This window comes from Zosterops lateralis (genome assembly GCF_965231275.1).
Source record: "Zosterops lateralis genome assembly, chromosome: 2".
NCBI classification, from domain to species: domain Eukaryota; kingdom Metazoa; phylum Chordata; class Aves; order Passeriformes; family Zosteropidae; genus Zosterops; species Zosterops lateralis.
The window spans coordinates 39809908-39835884 of record NC_139763.1 but is presented as its reverse complement, the minus strand read 5'-3'; the positions used below and the strand labels follow the sequence as shown (position 1 = coordinate 39835884).

At 36.3% G+C, this 25977-nt stretch overlaps 1 protein-coding gene across 1 annotated transcript in view; it reads left to right on the top strand.

Moving 5' to 3' along the window:
* Positions 1-25977, top strand: part of PCCA (propionyl-CoA carboxylase subunit alpha) — a 273215-nt gene that overhangs the window by 147090 nt on the left and 100148 nt on the right. The window contains exon 19 of the mRNA XM_083884834.1: positions 19340-19442. Coding sequence (XP_083740960.1) covers positions 19340-19442 — 103 coding nt within the window. The remainder of the gene's footprint in view (positions 1-19339; positions 19443-25977) is intronic.

Genomic DNA, 25977 nt, shown 5'->3' with positions numbered 1-25977 from the left:
TGGGATTCTTCCTGGTTGGGGTGTTTTTTCAAGTATTTTTGAAAGATGATTTGCTAATGAAAGTGTTTGGTATTTTGTGAGCCACATACAAATGTGAATATTTGACTGTGGTATCCAGATAGTAGCGGTACATATTTCCTACAGGAAAGAGCCATGGATGATTAATGATTGTTTCACTGTTCAGCTTTTATTTTACCTAGGACTTTTCCTACTTACTCCATAGTCCACTTTATTGTGAGACTGGTGCCACCCACAGCTGCTGAACAGATTTACAGCATCTAGTAAAACCCCAAGGTCTTCTAGACAGAACTTGATCTTGTTTCAAGTGGAAACATATTTTGGCTGAAGTGAATCCAGCTTATTTTATGTCTGTTTGATGTAGTTAGCCTTTGAGACCAGAAATGATGTTGTACAGTTGAATCTTCACATTTTGGCTTCAGACTTGTTTTCATTAGTGGGTTGGGAGGGGAATAGGAGAGTGTCTCTCCAGGTGTGGCTACATCACACTATCTCATGGGTCTACTAATGTGATGTTTATACTTCTAAACCCAATTGCCTACAGCACTTCCTATGTGTTGCTTGTGTTGGCTGTTAAGTGTATTTTCCTAATTTTTCTATGGGTTTTACCCTTTCATCATTTATGACTTGGAAAAAAAACGGTGAGGCTGCATGCCCGTATTACCTGATACCACACACAAAAAGATGGTAACACACTGGAAAATGTTTTGAATTGCTAGCAAGAAAAAAAACAACACTAAAGATTTTTCTTGCTTGTGTGTTTAATATAGAAGACTGGATTAGGAGTCTCGAGTTAAACTGTTCTTGTGGGACCTTAGAGAAGTCAGTTGAATTTGGCCTTAGTTTACAAAAAGACAAAGTGGCCTTAATACTTTGCTCCACTATTCATGTTTCATAAATATCTGTTTATCAACGTGGGTATCGAGTATTTTGAGACATAAAATGGATTATGCTTTCTAAACATAAAATAATATTTTCCCAGGTAGGAGAGTGTTACAGTGAAAAGTTAAAATACAAACAAGTTTTTGTCAAGTTCTGAAATAGCTGGGCTAAATTTTTGTTTTAAGATTCTGAAATCCAGGGGTCCAATGCAGTGAACATAAAATGGCTGGTGAACTGCAAGAACAGAAATTAATTTATTTAGCTTTATGTTTAATGAATTATTCTAGGTTCCTGTCTGGGTTGATTCAGTACAGCTGTATTGATGTTTGCCTTGTCATTGCTTGATTATAGGGCAGCGAGGGAACTGGTCAGAGAGCAGCAGAGCCCCACACCTCTCAGGCATCCTTGCTCTCACAGAGACTACACCTATTACCCTGCTGGAGTCTGGGACAGAGCCAGCTCTTTGCCAGCCTAGGGCTTTCCCATATGGAAGGATGGTCAGCTGCCCAATAGGAGAGCTTTCTGGCTCTCCTACACTGCTGGAGCAGCACAAAATAAGGTTATGTTACATTAATTTTAAAAAGAAGGAAGATGACGTCAGGAAAATTCACTGGAGTCATCTGAACCAGCCTCTTGGAAAGGCAAAGAGTTCCTACTTTCAGCACAGGCACTGCTGAACTATATTGATTATATTATGTGAATTTAATTTTTATTTCTTCCCTAGAACCGCAGTATAAACACGAACAGTTATTGCAAGTGCAGCTAAACATGTATACATGGCTCTATCTTACAGATACCCTCTATATAGAGATAAACTGCTTTGTTTTCATCGGTATGGTTGATCAAGTTCAGCCTACTTGTGGCTTTCTTCATTCCCCCACTTTGGAGTTACGCAGTCATCCTTAGCTCATGAAAACAACACTGTCTTATCCTTACTGTTCTGGTCCCCTGCTCAACAAGTCAAGCATTCTTCCCATGATTTACTGTTAGGCCTTTTTCAAAGGCTTTAGGTCTTTGGTATGTTTGTGTAACTACTGCAGCTTCACACCATTATTCACTGTGTGGTCTTCTCTTTTGCCACAGACTCACAAGGTACTAAAACCCTGTTCTCTTTTTCATGTGAAATCCTTGTTTGTAATGGGCTTTTCTGGTTGTGGTAACCCTCTTGTCTCTCTAGCTGTTATCTGATGTTGTTCTTTTGACCTCTTCTGAGTCATTACTGTATTTTTTTAATCTTGCTTAATAACTAACTACAAAACCAGATGCCCTATGTAATATTCTAGATGTCTTTAAAATCTGGTATTATTTACCTTTCTTGGTTGCTCAGTTGCTTATCACAGAAAGAGGATTATATGTGCTAGAAACAAACGAGTAGCTGCAAATATGAAACATGCATTTTTTTGCCGGTTGGGAATGAACTTCTATGGAAAATATAAAAGTTGAAATTGGACATTAAGGTAGCATTTATGACTCTACAAAGTGTATGTATGGTATTTTTTTCTTTGATTTGATTAAATTAATGCAATCAGATTGATAACACAAGTAATATAAAGTATTTCTGTAGTTGTTTGAAAGCAGAGCAATTGTACTGTATGATTCCTAAACATCTATTCCAGGAGCAGAGCAGTCTGTCATGGGAAATTTTCATAGCTTGTCATTGCTGTCATTTGTAGGGAAAAATGTATTCTGGGCACTCAGGAATCCACACTTGCTCAATCTTTAGAGTTGCTAATCATTATGAAATCATTATGAAGATAATAATTACTTAAAGTTTGAATCTCAATGAACATCTCTTGGGAAGATCCCCACATCTTGCTGAGGTGATTGCTGGTGGGAAAGGCATTCACTAAAGTAAATGGACCTGGCTAAGTCCCTATGTTTATTTTTTATTTTCACCATGTCTTCTGGGAAAACAGCATCTGCTGTAAGAGCTTTATAGCTTCTGTAGCTACTGTTCGCTTAATGCTGAAACTTGAATTTGCATAATATAGACATGTGAATGTTTTCTATTGTGCTGCCAAATTCGTGTTCCTTTTTTAGTTGTTAATCTGGCCCTTTTCTCATCTGTGCTTTCCTTATGACCTCTTCTGCAAGATCCTCTCTTTACAAGACCTCTCTCTATTTAATTTACTTTGATCCCCTCTATAAGCCCAACGATTATTTCCTCTCAGGCAGGTTTACACTGCCTAAACCTGTTTTTTAGTTTTGTTTGTGTGTAAAATGTGTATACGTGAAACTGTAGAAATGACAAGGTGTGTGCTAATTGTTATGTGCTTCCTGGTCATTTTACAGGTATTTTTAGGATATGTTTTTGTCTTCCTCTGTGTATTTTACTGGGAGTTTCCAAGGGCAGAAATGAAGTTGTGTAGGATAATTTTATGGAAGAGCAACATTTTTCGTGACTTCCGAGGTCTCTAAGCTCAGTAAATACATCTGTAATTACATTTGTATGAGAAGTTTTGCTGATGTTTCTTTCCTAGGATTATTAAAGATAAGCATGACCATCAGCACCTGACCTTGTGTAGTTCCTTGAGGCACTGGTTGTGTCCTGCTGTTTGTTTGTGTAGTGTATAGCTTATTCTGGATGCTGTTGCTATAGAAATGTTGTCAACAAAATATATGGGAAGCAAGTCTCTCATTCAATATTATCTGCATACTTTTACATGTATGTGTCTCGATTTGTCCATTCTTTAGCATGCTTGCTTCATTCACGCTCACAGAGGCTGTAGTTAAATACAAGATACTGATTGAAGGGATAGGTAATTCATTTTTACCTTTGTTCTTGAATATTACAATTTTCAACCGTTTCTTTTCCCTTTGATTCAACTGCAAAAGTGGGATGGGACACAGAATGGCCTCATTATTGTAGGAGTATTTCTCTGTTCCCTGCAATGATTCCAAAAGCTCTTGCACACTTCATCAGTATTATTGTAATTCTTTGGCTGCAGGATATTTGGCAGCTGTTGCACCCCACTGGCAAATCCTATTCAGACTTCACTTCCATTCACCATTGCCATTGGAGAATTGATTTCTCTCTCCTCTGCTCTAACCTTTCCCAATTCATTTTGGATTGTTCAATGTGAAACATTTTAATTTCATATCATACAGCCATTCAGCTCACAATCCTTTTTTAACCTGTCACCAGGGTAACAGCATAGCATGCTTGCTTTAGGCAATCAAGTTTTTATTTCACATGCTTAATGTTGCATTAAATGTTTGCATTTTGTTTAACCCTCTTAAATACTTTAAAATGTGGATATGTTTTGCAGGGTGTAATGAAGTCTCTGATTTCAATGTCAAGTCTTCACAGAAATTGTCTTACTTAAAATAAAAAATAAGAAATCAGAAGATGAATACAGTAATGAGAAGATTATTAATAAAATCCCAAATGGCTGAATGAGGCAAACATCCCTAGAATGGTAAAAAATGTTTTTCCTCCAGTAAAACCTTCCAGAGGCTTATTGTTATAATCTTTGGACCTATACTTTGGGATTATTTTTACCTGTAAGTGCTTGTATCAAATTAATGCAAATATAGGATTAACCATGCAATAATATGACTTTAAGAAGTGAAATGTCTGGCCTATACATGTCAGCCTACTTTGCACTGCTTGCCAGATGTGTGTGGAACTGTAAGCTGAATAACAAGTATTTTTTTATACATCAAAATTAGAATTTATTGGGATGATGCAGTTGATTAAAGAAATATGGAATTTTTAAGTATCTCTTTTCCCTCTAAATGGCAACCATCATGGCATGAAGAACACGCTATAACCATTCTATTGGAAATAAAAATAATGGTAAATTTGTGTTATCATAGATGATTACAAAAATAAAATGGACACTTTCATATCTGAAAATACTGATTTCAATAAAACATTGATTTCCTATAACTGGTGCTACAAAAAAAGTCCTGCCTGTCTTGGTAAAGGAATAGGACCAGCCAGGTTTGCCCTCACTCTTTTTGTTGGTGTTAAAAATATGCCTATAATAGATGTCCTTAAAATACCCAGACTATAACTATAATTAGAGGTGTAATGTTAAAGGCTTTTTATCTGTCACGATCTAGTCTCAATTACATAGGTATGAAAGATATGGAGAGAGGGGATGTATTTAATTTTATGATAAGTAGAATCTAAGAACATTGCATTGTAAATAAGCCCAGACTTTCTCATTTATAATGAAATAAACCCATAATGAAAGCACTGATAATATTCATGTTAAGACTTCAGAATACTAATTTTACAAACCTCCCTGTTTTCAAAATAGGTCATACATATCTGTTGTTTAAAAAAAAAAAAGTAGAATATTTGATTGCTGTACTAGCCAGTATGCGAGTTCCTTGAGAAGACAACTGTTTGCTATAGATCCGACCCATAAAGTTGGCTTTGTTAGAATTTTTCTTCCAACACCATGTAGCTAACTATAGGATAGAAATTAAGTTTCTTCTACTATTTTCCAATCTTTCTGTCCAATTTTCTATTTTCCCAAGTTCTGCTATAAGCTACCAAATATTATTACCCACCTAAAAAGGTTTGGCAGTGTTTTGTTACTGAATTTTGCCAAAAGGAGCCAAGCATATGGTAACAGTTAATTTATTGGTTCTTCTAACCTCCAGGGAACTCTTTACAGAGAGCATATTACATTTTATCTAACATATTTTAAATAAAAGAGCTGTTGACTTGAAATTTGATATGCCAGTGTAGAACCTAAACCTTCAGTGCAGTTATGCTCAATTCAGTCTTGTTTAAGGGTAAGACTAAGAGTGTAAACATACAGGATTGAGCTAAGACTTCTTTCTTTTCAACTTTCAGAGAGGTGGGTCTCTTCTGTATAATTTTAGTGTGTGTTTGAATAAAAATACTGAAGAGATGTTTTCATTAGAAAAATAAGCCCTACCTTTGTCTCAGAAGACTTGGAGATCTTCACTTCTGTGTTAAGATATTCTTGGTATGTGCATTACCAAGGAATGATAAAAAAGGAGTATTTTTCATTTCTTTGTATGTAAGACCACAGGCCTTTTAGTTGATTTGTGACAATGTAGCTTTGTATAATTCTAATGGGAGAATTATTTGAGGGGTAACATTACTAATGCTATGTGCTATCTTGGAGTTGGATCTCATCCCTGATATTTGCAAAACTCGAAATCAGTTGTCTACTATCTGCATTAGAGGTAGCCTTCTTTGTTCCACCTTAGGTACTGTATATTTTTGGTTTTGTAACTGAGAGGTATTGTGATTCTTGAAAGGAAAGCTACATGGATATGTCACTGTATTTTCAATGGGATACTTGGGATAGATGGTGCCTTAAGTAAAAAAATACTTACTACTGATTTCTGTTGTTTTTTCGTAAGTATTCAAAGACCTGGATTTTTTTCCCTGGGTCTGCGTTGAGACTGCTCAGATGACTTTTTCTTTTATGATTATGGATGATTCTTTAATATCTTTCACAGACCATTCTTTAGTAGTTTACTTTTCTGTGTAATTAGATGTGGTACTTGGAGTTTGTTTTGGCTGTGGCTTCCCTTTAACATATATCTTCAAAGCCTGCAGTGTGAGAAAGACTGGGCAGGAAAGAACAGCACAGGACCTCGTTCTTTTGAAACCAGGGATGTTTACCCATGGATTTAGAAAGGAGATGACAGGTCTTTATCCTGTCTCTCTGTGGTGCTTAGTAAAATTAGTCTTTCTGCAGTTAGAGTAGTGAGATGATACAAATAAATTATTTGCATATTAATTCCAGTTTTTTTAAAAAAAATCTTCTAAAAATTCTGGGTTCCTAGGTTTTAAGCTTTTGTCTTTACCCCTGTGTGTTCTGATGTGTTTCTGAATCTCCTCTGTCTGGCATGATAGTGGCAGAGATGGTGACATACCTTGGTGACACAGTAATGATTTTCTCTAGGTCCTGTTGCACATTTTTCTACCAGACACTGAAATTTAAAGCAGGTCCTCACCTGGCTGCTCCTAGCTGTTAATGTCCTTAGACAACTTAACCCTGTTTGTTTCCTTGAGCTAATGAGAGCACTTGTCTTTAAATTCTTTGTTGCCTGCCCTGCTCCCTCCACTGTAGCAAAACCTTTATTCTTGTTACTTATATCATCAAATCACAATCATTTTAAGATGCTTACTAATATTAAGTCAACCTTATTCCTCTATTCACTGTGGGTTTTTTCTGTTCTTTGAACCTTGGCAATTGCATGTCTACCTCTATTACAGGCTGCCCTTTGCAGTCTTAACACTTGTATTTAAGTGAGCCCTTTTGAGTAAATAGGCTGCAACTCTGTTTCAGTGATTTCCAAACTCTGGTAGTCTGACAACCATTTATGCTTTGGTCTCCTTATGTTGGGTAGTGTAGCAGCTGTCCACAGCTCACTCCTCTTCAGCTTCCTTAGCTTTCTCCTTCATTATGTGTCTTCCCAGAAGCAAGGCATAGTGAGATCTGATAGCATTTTGCTGTTTCACAGTTGAAAAAAGTTGGATTGCAATGAGAAATTGTTGTGTTTGAGGCCTGTAAAAGGTGGAGCATAACTCTTCAGAGATAAGGACTTTTGTGATTTAACTCCAGCCACGAAATATGAAGAAAATTACCTCTACCCTTGTGAAAACCAGCTCACAATGCTAGTTTGTCTCACCTAGGAAGGTCCAGAGGGACTGCAGTAATTTGCATTTTAGAAAAATTATGTTGGGTGTGAACAAGGAAATGTTGGGCTGAGGGAGAATATGGATTTTGTGTATGGATTCCTGCAGCAGGTGAAGTGCCCTGGAAAGATTGGGGCTGAAGGCAAAGTTGTGAAAACCAAATCTTCTTTAGGTATCCTCTTTCAGCTGCTGCACCTACAGCTGAAAGTGTATTTCAGAAATACTTTGGATCTTCCTCATGTTTGTGCAACAGTTTTACTTCACATTTTAGCATTTCTGCTCAAATGAATCTGTCTTTTTGAATCAGAAAAATCTTAATGTTCTTTTTAGCATCCTTTTGATCACATACAATTTGTTTGGTCATGCTTGTTTTTAGAATAGTAACATTCACAGAAAAAACATGAATACTGGGTTAATGAGAAAGAAGAACAGTATCATCTATGTGTAATTATATTCATTAAATAATAATTGGATGTGTAAAAGGTAGTGTTTAAAGAATTTTTTTCCGTACCATTTTAAAATGTACTTATATAGTACATTTTAATAGTTATTTCTATATCTTATATTATAAATTTATTTATATATTTTATATTATAAATTTATTTTATAATTTATATTATAAATTTTATATTTATATTTATATATTTATATAAATATATATAATATATATTTATATATTTTATATTTAGTTATTTATATTTATAAATTTTATATTTTATATTTATATAAATATTTATATATTTATATTTATATTTTATTTATTAATATAAATATATTTATATTTATATTAAAATATAAATATTTTATATTTATTCTTTGCCTTGCAAATCTTTTACATATTCTTTTATATATTTTATATTTAGGACATGAATTCTTTGCCTACTGAACTGCATTGATTAGTGCTAATTGTCTGGGCAAAAAGGGAAGGAAGGAGACAGTACTTACAGTTAAGCGTATTGTAGAAGTGTGACTATATTCTTACACTCTTAGACCTTATTTAACTTTCTACAGTTTATCATTGAATATTGGACTAGATGAATATTTAGGCCGGTCAGTACAGACATCCTGTACTGATCATGATTTTGCTGAAATAACTATCATCAATAAGGTTCATCCCACCTACACAGCCCGGCTTCTCTAACTCTGACTTTTGTCAGCAGAAAGCTTAGTGGGCAAAAGTTTTTGTATAGTACTGAGAATGAGGTTAGCTGAAAGGTTAGCTGTTACAATTTTTTTGTCCTTCATATTCAACCCCAGTTTAATAATTCTCAAATTCCTTCATTCAGGTCTTAGGTGTATAACTTTAGCAAAGTTAGTCTGTGCACATTGTTTTTCTTACTGTCTTTCTTCTCTTGTGAGACCATAATATGAACAATGGCAGATGTCTTATTAAAAGGATGAAAATACATAGAGGGCAATAGATATTTACCATCTTTTGAATATGTATCTTAAATAATTAGATGGCTGTGTTTCTGTGGCCTAGAGTTGTAGTGCCTAAGTAATGTAAAAAATATAAGGTAATATAAAAATAATAATATAATAATAATATAAAAAATATAAGGTAAAATATTAGGTAAGCATTACCTAAAGGTAGTTCAGCCAATTTCAGCTCTAACTCATTGTGAGAGGTACCTTTCTCTTTCCATTAGTTAAGAAGGGAAAAGATGGTTAATATTAGGTGCTGAAAGCTCAGTGGTGTGAGTGCTGGATGTAAGCTGAAAGTGTGTGGGGTGATGTATGGAAGGTAATGAGAGTCACTGAGCTCTGCTTTGTGCTGTAATTGTCTAGACATGACGTGTGAGTGCTTGTTGGAGATACGCATGTTTTATGTTATCTAATATAATTTTTAATGAACTTTTGAGGGTTTTCTCATCTGCTGTGTTTTTTCTCTTTAATTGAACAGAATTAGTGGCATTAATCTGTTTCATAGGAATCTAGTGCAGAAAAAACAGAGAACAAAGTATAAATATTATTTAGAATCCATGAAATATGCCACACTTCTTATGTGTGGGGGGAGGAAGTAGCTGTCACGTATCTTGTTGGAAACTGGCTTGAGCACTTCTAGCCCAATGCTGTAGTCATGTTTACCTGTGGTTCAGTAAATACATTGTTGATACCTGTGTTGTCACCCAGCACTGGTTCTTGTGCATGGAGTTTGAAAAGCCAGGCACTGTCTAGAAAAACAGAGTTCCAAATGAATCACAGCTCTTGGCCAGTTCTGTTTCTCACACTATGGCATGTAGGATAGATAGCAAGGAAAAATCTGGTCATCCATTTGCAGGAGTGAATGTGCATTCTTATGTATTGCCTGAATTAAGTCTCTTATAGAGGAGTAAGCACAGCAGAAAAATTTGATCAATACAGCTGTATTTTAAAACTGATTTCATTGGCATGAGGTGGTTAAGCTCTTGGATGGACTCTTGGTTCTGCTGCAACAAATTTGTGAGAGGTGATAAACTCTGTGTAATGGCTGAGCTCTGAAAATACTCTGGAACTCTACTGAAATCTGGTGCAAGCATTGTGTTTTCCAAGATGCACAAAAAAATGAGCGTAATTCTATTTTAAACAATGACCTTTGGGATATTGCATATGTGACAGGCTTTAGAGAGACCAGGTCAAATCATGAATCCTATGAAGTGTGGCAGAAATTCCATACTCCTGGCAGTACAATCTGATTAGTTCCAAGGAGACTGACTGATCAAAAGGGTGAAAGACCTAAATGAAACTGTAAACCACAGGAAAGTCAGCATTCAATACAAAGCTCTTAACAAAAAACTGGGAAAGATTTTTGGAGGTGGTGTCCTCTAAAAAGGTGTTTTCAGTTTGGCCTAAGACAGGTTGGGGGTTTTATTTTGGTTAACTAGTATAATTTACAATTTTTCCTTAGTTTGCACACTGTGTTCCCTGTGGACCTTAAAGAAGGCCAGTTTTCTTGCTCTCTGTGCTGTTGCCAGATTTCCTCAGAGATGGATTTATTCTGATGTCTTTCCTTTTCTCTTGACAGTAGTAGTCTGTCACTCCTGATAGTGTGCCTCCTTTAGTAAGTTTGGCAGGTACTGAAAAGTTTCACTGTACTGGGTCTTAAAAACTTTAAGGAAACACTGTATTTCAGTTTGTTGTTAGTGCCTATGGATCAGGTACCTATCTCTGAATAAGAAAGAGATAGGTTAACGTGTTTTTTGGATTAAGTTTGTAAATTAGTGATAGTTGGGGAAATGGCAATCTGTTCAAGAAGATATTATCTAACAAGATAAAGGCAGCTCAGGCCATGATTTTTTCAAAATGGAATTTTAAAATTTGATTGTAAAATACGCATTTTCTCCTCCAAAATGCAGAACAATTTTTCAAATATGCTGCACTTTACAGTATTTTCTTTGCTTTCAGCTGGCAGGAGCTGGTAGGTATTAAACACTTCTTAACAGAAATTTTACTAGGGCAACTACATAAATGGGGTTGAGATTGACCCTCTTAAATGTCAGTTTTTTTGTTGTTGTGTTTGTTTTGTTTTTTTTTCCCTGAATATCTAGACTAAATACTGAACTTAGGATTTTGAGGGAATGTAATTGCAGAAATTGTCATTAAGATCAAAATCTCTTCATGTGAATAAAGGATTCTTCAATAATTAATCTAGCTGTCATTAGAGAGTGTACCAGTACAAGTGTACCACTTGTTCATAATGAGGAGCTCATATTCTCACTGTATATATTTGACTTTTGATTAGATTTAGTCCAGTCCTGTGAACTGAATGCCCATTTGTGACTGGAGTGTGCTGGGTACAGTTCTGGAACTTGGTTTCTGCCTTTCTTCACCAGAAACGGACCTGGTTTGCACATCCCGACTGTTCTTCAGTGTGATCCAAAGCAGTCTAAGTGCAGATGGTTGGGATAATTTACTTTGAAAACTGCTCCTGAGCTGAGGTACAACACTGATATTCTCACAGCCCCTGTATATTGTGCTGTTACTTCTGAGTTACCATACTCTTCAGAACTTCTGTTACAAAAGGGGGTGAATAACTGAATATCTGACAGAAGGGATGACAGGTTAAAGCACTAAGTGTGTTTTGATTCAGGTTTACAGCTGTAAGTGGCAATTGAGCTCAAGATTAGTAGGCAGATTTCATTACTGAGATGAAATACTCACATTACTAGTGAATTACTAGCACAAATTTTGCCTGGATGTTTCAAAAAAAGAGAGTATGGAAAGTAGAGGTAAAATTGGATTATTTCCTTATCAAACTTAAAGGTAATTTTTAATTGCTTCCCCTCATTTTCATATTAGTAGGTTAGCATTTCCTTCTGCCTATTTCTTATGGGGACAGCAAATCTGTAGTATTCTAAACTTAATACAAAGTGAAAAATGGCACATTATTACTGATAACATCCCTTTTTTGAATGGAGGTGTAGGACACACACCGCCCAAGAGGCAGCTACATCTCATAGTGTTATATGAAAGTACATAACTGCAACTAGATGATATTAACACAGTGCTTTAGTCCTCCTTACTGCATCACTATGGTTTGTTCTGAAGCTCTTTACACATAAAAAGAAAGTGAGATAATTATTGTAAGACTATTTTTAAATATCTGCACAATAAGTTTCTTTGTTTAAGGAAATAAGGGAAAATTTGTATAGGAGAAGGCATTTGCTGTTTTCCTTTTATGGAGTAAAATACTACTATTAGTTTTGCCAACTGCCCAAAGTTATCTCTTAATAAAAATTGTAAAAAATGTTTTGGAAAACAACAAAGTTATGAAACTAAATACTTTAATTGGAGGAGAAATAGCCCCAACTTTTTTTGATGACAAGCAGATTTTTAGATTTTTCTCTCCATAACAGTTGTTAGCCTGCACAAATCAATAGTGTTGACTGATCTGATTAAAGACACCTGCTTGCAAGTGGTTCATCCTTTGGTAAATAAAAGATGGTTGAAAAAACAGATTTGAAGCACAGACTTGTAAATTATACTAAAAATAAATGTCTCTTCTTTGTACTTGTGAACACTTGATCTGAGTACTCCTTATTTCACAAATGCTTGCAATGAGACAAATAGCAACATCTCTTATCCAGCATTAATGCTTACGGTGTTTGCTTTTTCCAACAGAAACCAAATACTAAAGTAGGTCCTAATGTGTCATACGATAGGAAATATGTTTCAGATATGTTTTACATTTATTTATTTGAAATTTTCAAGGATGCTGTTGCCTGGTGAAGGACTGGGCAATCTGGCCCTTCTGTGAAACTGAGAGGTCTTGGGCTCTACTTGCCACTCGCGGGGTTATTGTGTTTCATCCAGTTTATTAGTGCAGAGTGCATAAAAATTTCCTGGCATTAGGACCAAGTGCCAAAACTTTTTGTCCCAAAGAATGCATCATCAGGCTGCAAACCTAGGTCTCCATGAATTCTCTGAGCCTCCATGAATCTCTCATTCCTCCTACCATCTCCAGTGCTTACCTGGGCCCTTGCTCTTTCTCTTGAGATATGGGAGGTAGATGTGAATCCTCACAGGCTGAGGAAGACTGATAGCATGGATCTTGGATTCTTTGGACATCCAATCTGCGAACATGACTTTGTTAAATCAAGACAGGTAATAACAGCAATCCTACTTCATTTACCCAATAGATCTAAAACTAAAAGATCCATGAATGATCTATCAAGAAGCTTAGAATTGTTGTTTGCCTGCATGTTTGGAGGATAATTTCTTGTTAAGACTGTGGAGACAGCTTTGGCAGAGGAGCCCCTAGTTCCTTGCCCCTGCCAGGCTGCTGAGGATTCTGGCTGTAAAACATTGGGGTTAGGGTGTGTCTCTCTGCAGGACTCAAGCGTTGCATGTTTAGAGACCTCCACAGTAGAAGCAGGTTAGCCAGGGTGGGCTCAGGTTCTTTGCAAGGTTATTTCTCAGTTAAATGAAGATTAAAGGCATTGAGCCATACTCTTAGGTCTGGGCAGATAAATTCACCCTAGATTTATAAGAATTAGTTTAACTATTTCTTTAGCCCTCATCTGGGTTTCACTGCTGAAGGCACTGGAGGTTTTTGTTGGTCACTGGATTGCAGGCTTTTACATCCATGCAAATTGCTTGAAAAGCTTCTGTTAAAGGAGAAGGGAACATCCAGATGTATGCTGTTCTGAATCAAAGCATAGTGCACTCCACAGCATCCTTTTAAAGCATTGCTTTTTATTTTATAGTTTACCTTCCATGTAATTTCATTTTTTTCCCATGGTCACTATTCAAATAGAGTATAGGCTATAAATATGCATATTTGTTATTGATCTCAATGTGATATGTAAGAAAATGTAATGTAAAAACCTTTTTGATATAACTATTGGGTAATTCTTTCAGCCTTTGTCTGATCAGCTGGCACACAGGCTAGTAGAGGTTATTATTTTGTATGACATATGAAGAACTATAATTTAGTCTAATGATGGTATATTTTCATATTCACAGTGAAAGGGGTACATGTATATGTATGCACATATAAAGCAGGAAGAAGGAAAACCTATTTTTATGTAAAAGGGCACATCATATGTATAGATGGACCAGTCTGAATATATGTAGAAAATGTGTGTGAATAGATACAGAAAATACTTCAAATTGCTGAATAAAATATTCCCAGATTCTTAGATCCCTTGCACATAATATTTGGTTCTTAAAATAATCCTGTGAAAGTGCTGCTTTTATCTTTTCTGTGTGATGATGAACTTTTATGTTGGAAAGTGTTGAAAGTACTCAGATACTAAAGCTTAGATTTGTGTTTTGTTTGGCAGTACACTTCTGTTTAGAATTCTTTTAATCTATCCATTCCCTGCTTTTATATTCATCTGATAGTTGAAGGTTCTGTGAAGGATATTTCTTGCATATGAACTTATTAAACCAATAATGCACAAAAGTGTGCGATTTACTTCCCTTTTATTTTTTTTTTTTTTGGTGGTTTGTACTTTTTGAGTTTTTGTTTGGGTGTTGTGGGTTTTTTTTGTTTGTGTTTTTTTGTTGAGTTTTTTTTCATCACAAGATAGGCTCTTGTTTGAGTTGTTAAATTTCTATTTGCCTTTCTTGATTTTTTTTTTTTTTTATTTTTGGAAGGGTAGGGGGAGGGCAGGGAAAATAAGAAACAATTTATATGGTAGATCTAAAGTTTCATTAAAATTGCTTATGCCCTGTCCCAGGCATTTTAAGTGGGCCATCTGTCTAAACATCTCTGCATTTTTTTCTGATCATTTCCTCGACTTATTCATGAGCCATGGGAGGGCTCCTTTGTAGTCTCCATGTAGCTGGTTCAGTCTACCCCCACTGAATACATCTATGTGCTTGCATAACGTATCTTTTCACAGTGCTGGAAATTCTCTGAACTTGGTTCAGATGAATGGCCCACTTTCTGAAGGTCTTTTTTTCTCCCTTTGCAAGATTTGTATGCAGAAACTGACCTTGGTGGCTACAGAATCCAGCACATTATTCTTGATCATTTTACAGGCCACCTGCTGTGAAAGTTATGATGAAGGATTTCTTAATGATTCTTTGACCATTAACATTGTTTTAAGTCAATATTTCACTTTTATTTAACTGCTGAATAGGTAATTGCACAATTGAAAAACAGCTTTATGGAGTGTCATATAATGTGGTTTTCAAACGCTTGTAATCTTTCAAACGGGAGGATTTGTTATGATAGTTTGGGATTTCTCTGTTTACATAAAGTATTATGCAGCAAAAATATCAGAAGTGAAGAAGAATTTAGAAGTGTTTTCCCTCTCAGCATTAGAACACATACTTTGAATTGGAAGTAAAAAAATCTATACTCAATTTTCTGATCCTTTAGGAGCCAGTGACATCCTAACTCATTTACATCATCAGTGGTAATCAGGAGACGGAAGTTTATGTGCCACAAACTGCAGAAAATTGTAGTTTTTTTTGAGTTCCTTCTATCTGATTGGTTGGTGGCAATCAAAATGGCCAGGGCTGAGTTATTACTTCATTTCCTTTTGTGAGTGTCTGTTTTCTTTCATTATTTGTTTTTAACTAGAATAGATAATAGCTTAATTAATGTTTTCCATGAGCACAATAAGTATGTGTCGACCTAAAATTTTTAGCAGTTGTCTGCTTTCCGCACTGAAAACTTGCAAAGAAACCAGGAGCTTTGGTTGCTGCATTATTCTCAAGTGTCTCCCTCTCCCACACATGGCATTTTAGGGGTAAAAGGGACATAATACATTCTACACAGACATCATCTTTAGTTGAACAAACAGCAGTAGAGTTTGAAAATAAAAAACTAAGCAGGAAAACGGTGCAGTTTTTCTTGTTGCATAGCTTACATGTTTTTGTAATTGGTGCTTTGGAGTAAAGCCTTTATGACTTAAAGCCAAGCCATCGCTCTTCAGCTGTGTTCCTGTGCTTGTGATGCTTCCCCTTAGAAGGCAATTTGGAGTGGAGAGGTTCAGAACTGCCCTTTTTTGTGTAGAAGGAGTTTATGACATCCTTCTCCACCCATCTCCTGTTGTTGTGGCTGCGGTGCTGCCTTTGCTCTCTGTCCCTTTGTGTGTAATGCTGCTGGCGAGGATCAGCAGCGCACAGTTCTCCATGGCCCTGCTCCTCATCCACCTGGTGCTCATCTTGAGCGTTTCTTCCTGCAGCCAGTGATCTTTATACACATATGAAATAATTTTATTGGATGATATGTCATTTGCCAAAGCTGGGAGAAAAAAGGGAGGGCATGTTGAACCCTAGGAAAGACATACTGTGTGGATTCTGAATCTAGGGTTGGAGAGAAGTGCCTTATATTTTCTTTGTGTTTTAGGATGGCAAAAACTACACTATATTTTTTTTCAGTGTTTTTGTGGTTTTTTTTTCTGTGAGTACAATATGTTGGATTTTAGCCCATTATGTAGAATTTTAAAAGTTCTACATTTTGAGAGTAGCCAGAAGTTTGGGAAGTTTTCTGTGAACTAGTGAAATATATTCAGAGTTCAGATGCTTTGTTTGGGAAGACTTAAAAGTCTTCTCAGCTGAGGAAGCAACCTTGGCCAAGAACAAAGGTAATTTCCCATGCACTGGGACTTCTCAGATATTAAAAAAAAAAAACAAAAAACCAAATACCATAAAACAACAGAAAACCCCACCACAAATCTCCTTTCTTAGCCTGGTAGAAACTCCTGCATTTCTAAAGTGGTTCATGGACGTGAGCAACTTCCTTTTCATATTCAACAAACTTAGGCTTTGATCCTTTCTTTTGGACTTTGTAATTGCTATTTATATGAACGTTCCCTACCTGCAAATCCTATCAAAATAGAGTCTACTACAAGAAAATTTCTTTGAAAGGAATTTGGTTTAATGAAGAAGCAGGATTGCCATGAGCTAATGTAAGTATCTGTCCTTAGCCAGTGTCAGTTATAGTTACAAAACCATAGGCAAAGCCTATTAGCAAAGCTGGAAAACCTCCCTCTGCAAATGGATCTAGCAATTCCAGGAGGGAAGTACAGCTTGCTGAATACTTGGTGTTAGATGCAGCTCTGGACCTTGCCCTCCTGGCCACTGGTGTTGCAGAGAGGGGAATTATGTGGCTGTTTGAAACCCAGGCAAAGCAGTGATCATAGTCATGCCTTTCAAGAGGCATGCATCCTGTTTGGAGATACACTTGACAAAGCTCAGCAAGACAGGACTGAACAAAAATAATCCCTGCTGGAGAACAAGACTGTCTTTCCTTTGATGGCCAGCAGCCAGATTCATGAGGTCACTTCCAGTCAAATGCAATATGAAGCAGGGCTGTGCCAGCAAGGCTGTAAGGAATCTCATGACACAAGTGAATCAGATCTACTAAGCTGAGTTTGCAATGAGGTCCCAGTTCTAATATAAGAAAAATGAAGTTGCTATAAACCACTAAATCCTGTTGGTTGTTGCAGTGGACTGGTTCATGGAGAACTTAACCAGGTGCTGCCTGTATTTCTCCTTACTGGTGCTCTGATACCAGGAAGTGCAATGAAAAAATCTCTCAGCTTGCTGCCTGCTACCTGTGCAGGAAATTCCTCTTCCTCTTCTTCAGGAACTCCTGTGTCTGTTGTGTTTCCTATCAGCCAGTCTAAATGTTTGGTGACATACAGGAATTCCAATGTGAGTTGCTGAGAAATGACATTGTGCCCAATAAACCATAGATAATTCATCAGATTTATTGTTTTGACAGTTGTCACTATATTAAATGTGAAAGGTGATACTTGGCATCGTTAGTACAGGAACATGTTATTTTCAATATCTGTCTTGTGAACTTTGATGGTAGTGATAGAGGTGAGCTAAGGTGTTTGGTGAAATTTGATGTAGGCCTTACTTGGCTTGCATCCAGAAGTTACTGAGGATAAATATGCATCTATTTGTGTCTGATATATTTAGCATTTCCATTTCGCCTTTTCAGGCACATGGTGAGGCACAATTTTTGAAAGCTCCTCACCTCATTTAAGTACTTGAAGTTGTACTTTCTTAGGTTCCAGGTATCTGAAAACCTAATGTTCTTAAAATAACTGTTGAAATCCTTAGCAAGTCAGTGTGTTATCCTTGGCTTGGGCAGATAATTTCTCCTCCTGTGAGACCTCTAGAGGCCTCACAGGTGCTTCTCCCTGTTGATTCCACAGAAAACCTGAGCACTCTCTTTGGGGAGATGTGGCTCACTGGTCACCAGAATCCTCTGGAGGATGCATGTGGCATAACGTGTTTGCACGTTTTAAGACTCTGAAGGCTGTAGTAAAACGTGTAGTAAGTGCTATAATGTACAAGAGATTAATGTTATAGCAGGAATTATCCTTAGAGGAGAGGTAAAGGTGATAAAATTACTATCCCTACAGATTTCTTGCAGAAAAATCTAAATATGTAAGAGTCAGTGTGGAAGAAAAGCTATACCAAAATGTGTTTTTGTTTTAATGGAGTTTAAATCACACTTTCCTGTCTTCTCTTTAGGCTAAGTGGTGCATGCTCATGGTAATATATGGTGACGGCTCATTAGAAAAGTTGTAGTATACTTTTGGACACCAGTTACGGCAAAGTGGAAGAGACTCAGGAAGTTAGAGGAAATTGAAAATGAATATACATTTAAATAAAATAGCTGAAAATTGCATGTTTCACTCTGAATTGCCAAGAATGGAGGCTCAATTCTCATTCCTTTGCTGCCAGGTGTGTGCTTTTTTAAGTTGAAAAGATTCAGGTTTCCTGTATTACTTGATAAATGGTGCAGCCACAGAATGCTGCAGGAATCAGTATAATCCTGCATGTGGGCTGTGATGATACATCATTATTTTTCCAGTATGCTTGAAGGGCTCTGTGGATGAGATACTTAAAAATGCATATTAGTTATAAAATTACTTGTATTATTTGTTTGGCTGAATCTTTTGTCTGTAATTGGCTTTTAATTAAGATTTACTGAGAATGAGATTAAAGAAATGATGATTATATTTTGCCCTTGAAAAGACTGCTTCAGTTATCACTGTTGCTATTCTCCTGCCAACCCACTTTCTCATCTGCTTTTCATCCTGTTTGAGCTAATTCTGCAGCAAGTGCTGGCTCCATTCAAGGGCTTCCTATAACTTTATCAGCATACCCAGTGTGTCAAGGCAAATCTAGAAAGAAAGTAAGAGTGTATTTTCTCCTTATGTACTGTTTGACAGAAAAATGTATTTCGTATTTTTTTTTTCAAGTATGCTCTCCAACTGTGTCTATAGATTAATGGTATTTTATATCCTTCCTGACCATCCTGAGAGGCAACTGCTTCTGGTTAACTTGGGAGAAGCATGAAATCTCTGTTAAATTTTTTTCTTCTGTCTGTTTCTTTTTTAGAATTCCTATTGCTAAATCAAAGAGAAGTAGCTGGGAGCTCTCTGTGCATCTAGGAGATGGAACTTACCCAGTTGCAGTTTCAAAGGATGGCTCATCATTTTCTGTAAGTTCTGCTCATTTTTTTAGAAATTCAGTGCATGGAGTCAATATACATTATCTTTGACACCTGCCAAAATTCTCTCTTTCCATTGGCTAAGGATAGATGTGTGGTTTGTCTTTAGTAGGCATTGCTGTGAATCACCAAACAAGACCCTGACAGTTAAATAGTGCTAGTGTACTGAGATTTTTCTCAGGGCTCCTGTCTGTGGAACATTTTTGTATATAATTGTATATTAAATTAGTTTCTAAATTATTCTGTTTAGTGTCTTATTTAGAAGTAGCATCTTATACTCCATTGTAGATATATGAGAGCAAGAAAATAAATGCAATGTTGATGAAAACTGCATTACCTTAAGCTGGTGTTTAGAAAAACAAATCAAGGATCCAAGCAAATTGAATAAGCAATCATACTGGAACTGGAATGGGATTATTCAGCACTCTGTGGCCGAACTGTATGTGGTCATAGTAAAATGCCAGTGTTTCAAGATGTGCTTATTCACTTCAGATGAATGTGTATAAACTATTGTTTTTTACAAATAAGGTAATTACTTAAGCACTCAAAGTAGTCAGCATGAAAGGCAGAAGGACAGACCATGACAGTGGAAGAACAGTAATGCTGTGTTTGGTAATTTAGCTGTTCAGCAGAATAAAGCCAAGAAACAAGCTGGTTGAAGTATTAAAAAGATACATTTATAGGGGAGAACTACTTTTTATATCTGCTAATGGTGATTCCACAACTAAAATGAGATTTTATTTTTTTTAAATAGGCAGCTGACTTGTATAGTATTTGTTGACTCTTCAGCAAAAGGTTTCAAAAGGGCTTTAATAAGGTGGATTTTCTTAGTATGGCAATGACACACCCTACTTGCAGAATTGTTTCAGAAGCAAAGGCCAATTCTGCATGCAGTTTTTAAAATCTATATAATACTCCTAACAGGCATCCTGTGAATTTGGATACAGCCCATTCAAACAACAGAACAACTGTGTCAGATTACAGCCCAGATTAGAGTTGGGCTGGCACTGGCTTGTGTGACAGACATAGCCTTTCCCGGGAGCAGTCATTGCCCTCAGCCTTTCCACCTTTTTTGTTGAAGCATTGCTGCTGTGTTGCAGTGCAAGAGCTGCCTGCTGCTCTGGGGATGAGCCTGCTGGTTGGTGTGAGTGCTGTGTAGGCCTTGGCTGCTGTGAGCTCAGAAATGTAATTCCCACAGTTAGACTTTTCCAAACCAGGGAGCTGTTTAGCACAGCCAATTGCACAAGCATACATCTGCATACATGCACGTATTTTTGAGAGATTTGCTTGAGTCCAGACCTATCTCTCACTTTAGATGGGACTGCTAACAATTGTGATGTCTTGCAACAGTATGAGAACTACAGCTAGTATAAACCAGTTTGACAAGGCTTATGTGGAGTCTGATTTCTGATCATTTGGTTTGTTATTCAAACAGTAACAAATGTGAAATTTCTTTCTCATACCCTTGTGTTCCTGCAGTAAGTTTCTGCTTTTACCTTCTACTGCAAGGCAAGGAGGCGGGAGCATCCCTCAATGTCAGAGAAGGGGTGCCTAAGCACGAGGGAGAAATTAAGGGTGCCAGGCTAGGACCGGCTGCCTGCCTAAAAGCCTGGGCCAGAGGGACTTGTGACAAATGCTTTTGCACTTTATTTCCACCCTAATCATGCCTGTATGCTTGGGGAGATATAATTCCTTATTTATTTGTATCTGGAAAATACCTGGTGAAATAAATTGGATTAGGTGGATTTCAGGAGAAGTCTGTTTCACTTAAACCGTATACATATAAAGATAGAGTGTATTAAAAATTGTGCCTGAGCTTGGGTATGTAAAAAGCAGATAACTCTTTTTTAATAGCAAGGTTGTTTAGAGTTAAACTTATTTTATTGTTACTGGATAAATAGCAGAGGACATGTTATTCTTCATGAATAATTTTCTTCTTCCTGGTGTTCTCCTGTGATTGTGCTGCAGACAAGAGTATATAGTAAATACATCACCGTCAAAAATCTGAATCACCATCAAAAATCTGAATTATTATTCAAAACTTTACAATGCAAAACCAACTGCCTTAAAACTTCAAAGAATAGAAGTCAAGACTAGGAATGAGAAATCTTGTTTCTAATCAGGAGGTAAAATGTGCCATCAGGAAAAAAAAGAAGAAATTCAAAGCTTGCTTTATTAACTTTGCTGTCAGAAACACAAGCCTCACTTTTTGAACTTCTGCATTTACTTTTTGCTGTTAAGTTGGTGTGACACAGGCTCCTACCTTTGTGGGTTGTGTCCCCTCGTGGCTTGTGGCAAAGACAACTGAATCTGTGGTGCAGTTAGCTAGCCCAGTGGGAGGGCCACCTTCACATTCCCCTTCAGAAGTTAACTCGCGCTGCAAACTGTGCTGTGCAGCAGCAGCATTCGCATCCTGATTTACTTTGTTTACCGCAGGGACTCTTCCAGCAGTGACTCCTTTCTTTTTTTCCCTGTAACTCTGCTACTCTCACCAGCTAAAAGCTCCCCAGCTCGCAGTGTGCAGTGCTTTGTGCTGTGTGCAGGGAGTGTGAGCAGCAGGCTTCTCCGTGGTTCCTGCTGTTCTGAGCGGATCGTTTGTCAGTATTTTGGGCTATGGGTCATCTGTGGTTTTCTTCGTTTATCATGAGATTCTTAATGAATTGTGCACTGTTAACTGCTCTTCGCTGCTCTTTATTTTTCAGGATTTTGAGTTTTGAAACCATCTGTTTTTAACTGTTTTGCTTGTAACAGAGGTCCTTGATAGGGGCTGGCTTTAGGCCACTTTAGCAGCCTTGCTTCCCAAAATTGAAAGATTTAAAGGAGAAGTGGTCAAGTGTGAGCCATACTCTTTGCCTGAAGCACTGCAAACAAAAATATTAATTTTTATGGTTCCAGTAGAGGCTAAAAACTTTTGTGAATCCTAATTTGATATATTTTCTTTTAAAATAGAAATAACTTGGTTTTTATTCTGAAGCCAGCAACATATATGCTAGTACTTAAATTTATATAAAATTATTGTACTAGAATTTTCAGTACCAAACAGTTGTTTCTGGTGATACCCTATCAACATAGCAAGCACTTTTGCAATTAAAAGATTCCAATGCCCTGACTTGAAAATTAAAATTTAGCAGCTTTGGTAGGACCCGCTTGCTTGTGTACAAAGAACTTGCCAACTAAATTGATGTAAATGTGTCATTCTTTTTTTCTTTGTTCTGTATATTAATTGCTAGAAGAATATTTAAACTAACTGCCTGTTGTATATACCACAGTTTTTTAGAGGACAGATGGTCAGATTCTTAGCTTTGATTAGTGTTCTTCTTATGCTTAAATTTTTTTCTCTTGTCAATTGAATTAGAGATCTTACAATCAAGATTACTGCAAAAATAAAATTTGAAGGAAGAATACCCTTCTTTACATGAGACTAATGCAAAACAGCAACAAGCAGCCCAGAAGCACCCCACCACCAGACTCTGGAATCCTTTGTTTACTTCAATTACAAACAGGAATCTTCCCCATCTTGCCATTTTCAATTGCTAGTCTGGCTATCAAATGTGTTTATTTTCTGATTTCATTGATTGAGTTTTGCTGTTGAAGGTTGGAGTTTGTTCTTCCTTTACAAAACTTGACTGTTCTGCAAGGTACTGAAGGGTGTGAGAGACAAAATCAAATGGGAACCTACATATATTGAGGAAACATGCTTAGCTGTGTGGTTTCCCTGCAGCATATGAATATGACCCTCCAAAACCAGATGTCAACTGCCAAGGATGGTCTAGTTCCATGTGATGGTGGCATTATTTATTCGTAGGATGGTTTGAGTTGGAAGAGACCTTAAAAGTCACTTAGTTCTAACCATCTTTCCAACCTAATTTTAATTCAATGAGGAATTTGTAACTGTATTCTGTGCAACAAACTTCATTCTTGAAAACCTTTTTGCCATCACCCATTTTCTGATTATTTGCTACAGTGTAGGAATACTGTCTTGAGAATTCTTTATTGATCATTTGCATGTTTTCTCTGCAAGTAGTTGTTATTCTTCTTTTTTCTGTTTGAAAACAGTTCTTTCTGTTAGGATTCTTCATCTCTGTAGTTAATGCATACCTTCCCAGACCGCTTAGCCTCATCTTCTCATCAGTTTAGTTGTCAAAGAATTTCCAGATGTTTTCGGTTATAAAGTAGCTTCTTATCATTGAAGTTGTTTATTTTTATTTTTTTTTTCAGCATAAGGTGTCATAGTTCAGAAGTTACTTTAGGCAAATGGAAATTTGATATATTTCCAGAGGGATCTGTATAGGTCAAATGCTGAATAAGAGGAATAGAGAAAGTTAAGTTCCTTAATTTATGTTGTTACTGGATTGGGCTACCATTTTCACAAAACATTGGATCACTTCTGAAATCCAAAGTTAAGAACAGATAAATGTAGTACATTTAATAAATGAAATTTTTAGAAAAATCTTTTGCTACTTGTTCAGTCCAGTCAGAAATGAATGTTTTATATAATTTTTCAGAAAATAATATAAAATAGGTTTAGGTTTTTCCCCTAATCTTTTTCTTGAGAAGTAAAGAATTTATTAGATACCTGTGTGGGTGGAAAATCAGCCTGTGAACCTCTTAACATTTCCAAGAGAAAACCTATTGTATAGTACAAAATGCCAGCATAAAAATAAAATCTAAAGCATTACTGTCATTATTTGTATACATCCTATATGATCAATATAGAGTAGGTGCGTATTTATGTGAATGCTTTAATTAGTGAATTTATGTTTATTTAATCATGGTTAAGCTTTGACTTCAGAATCAAATATAAGCATTTAATTTAGAGAACTTTGGTGTGTTCATTTTCTGTAAATTTCATGACTGATGGATAAGTTGATTTGAAAACTACTTCAGAAAATATTTTCATTGTGTTGTAAGGGGGAGGAAAAAATATCACCCAAAAATCACACGGAAGTATGCAAAGCATCAAGTGGAACAAGGAATAGTATAATGGAAAATCAGAGCAATGATACAGAAAGTTGCTGTAAGCAAGCTTAGTTCACATTTAATTCCTTAAACACAAATGTGAATGGAGTGGGATAGTAGTTCAGTGCGTATTAAATTCTGTTGTTCGTGTAGCCCATATAGAAGAATAACATTACTCATCTATCACTATAAAATTAATAACCTTGTTAAGAGAATCAATAAAATACCAGAATTATTATTTGTAGTATTTTACATTTCTGATGTGCTCCAGGCATATAATAATTAATTGGTCATATGAAAGAAATATGAGTACTGTATTAATAGGGATGAAAAGCAAATACCTGTAGGAATTAAAACAATAAGAGAGGCAGCCAGTTGTAATACAAATTAACATATATCCCTAGAAGCAGCAGGTGAAGACTTTCTGCTTAGACTAATTCTAAGTCTATATTGTTACATGTTATATATTTGAAATAAAATGTATTGTTCTATGGGTTGTATACATATAGAAACTATTATTATAAAAGTTGTATACCTACTTTCAATCCCTTAGTTCAGCTTCAAATCCAGAGCGTTTTCTGTTTGTAAGACCTGTGTATTTTATATAATGTCACTTTAATGCAGTATGCATAATCTAGTGCTGTGGTGAGAGCAAACCCCCTGATTTCCACCCTTGCAAGGCGCTGGCTATAGTAGTTGTATTCCTGCTTGTTGACAGACTCAGTCCTTTTCTGTAGTGACAGATTTATTGTACAGATAGAGGTTGCCCCATCCTATCTTGGGAGGCAAGCACTCTGCACTTGAATCTTTCAATCTGAGGAGAGCATTGATCCCTGAGTTTTGACTCTGTGACAACTGCTTTAATTGGTACATTTCTGTGACTGCTGACGTTGTGGTTTTTTAATGAAAGTGGCCTTGGCCTCAGTCTGTTGTTGTGAACTCAGTGTTTCTGGTATGCATTTCCACTCTGCCTCATTGAATGTCTCAGAAAGTTTAAGTGCTGGGATCCCTTACATGAAGTAGAGGTAAATATTGAGTATACTCATGTAATACCTGTACGTACTTAGGTGTGCTTTTGTTCTAAGGCAGAGGAGAAGCAGAGCGTGTCTGGATTGTACAGTTTTTTTAAAAACTGTGCCAGTTTAGCACTAATTATGTGATGGTACATATTTGCTTTGTAAAGAGAGATTGTTGGTGTGAGTTTGTATGTCTCAGATTAGTTAGTTCACTCTGTACTCCATAAGCATATAGAGAAAATACCTACAAGGTTGGGAATTAAAAATTACTTGAGTAATGTATTCACTTTGTGGCTTTAAATATGCTCTTCCTTCTGTGTCAGGGCAGTGTAATCGCTTGGTTATAGTAGTTTTTGTAGATTTGTATTCTGCTACAGAACTCACAGTAACATGGTCTGGCACTGGTATGTAGCCTACAAGACATTTCTAAAAAGAAAATGCAATGAAAAATCTGAAATGCTAAAATGCAAAATATTTAAAAGCAGGTGTGATCAATTTGGATGTATTCTTTGTCTTAGAATCAGACTTCACTGCTTTAAAATATATTCCTT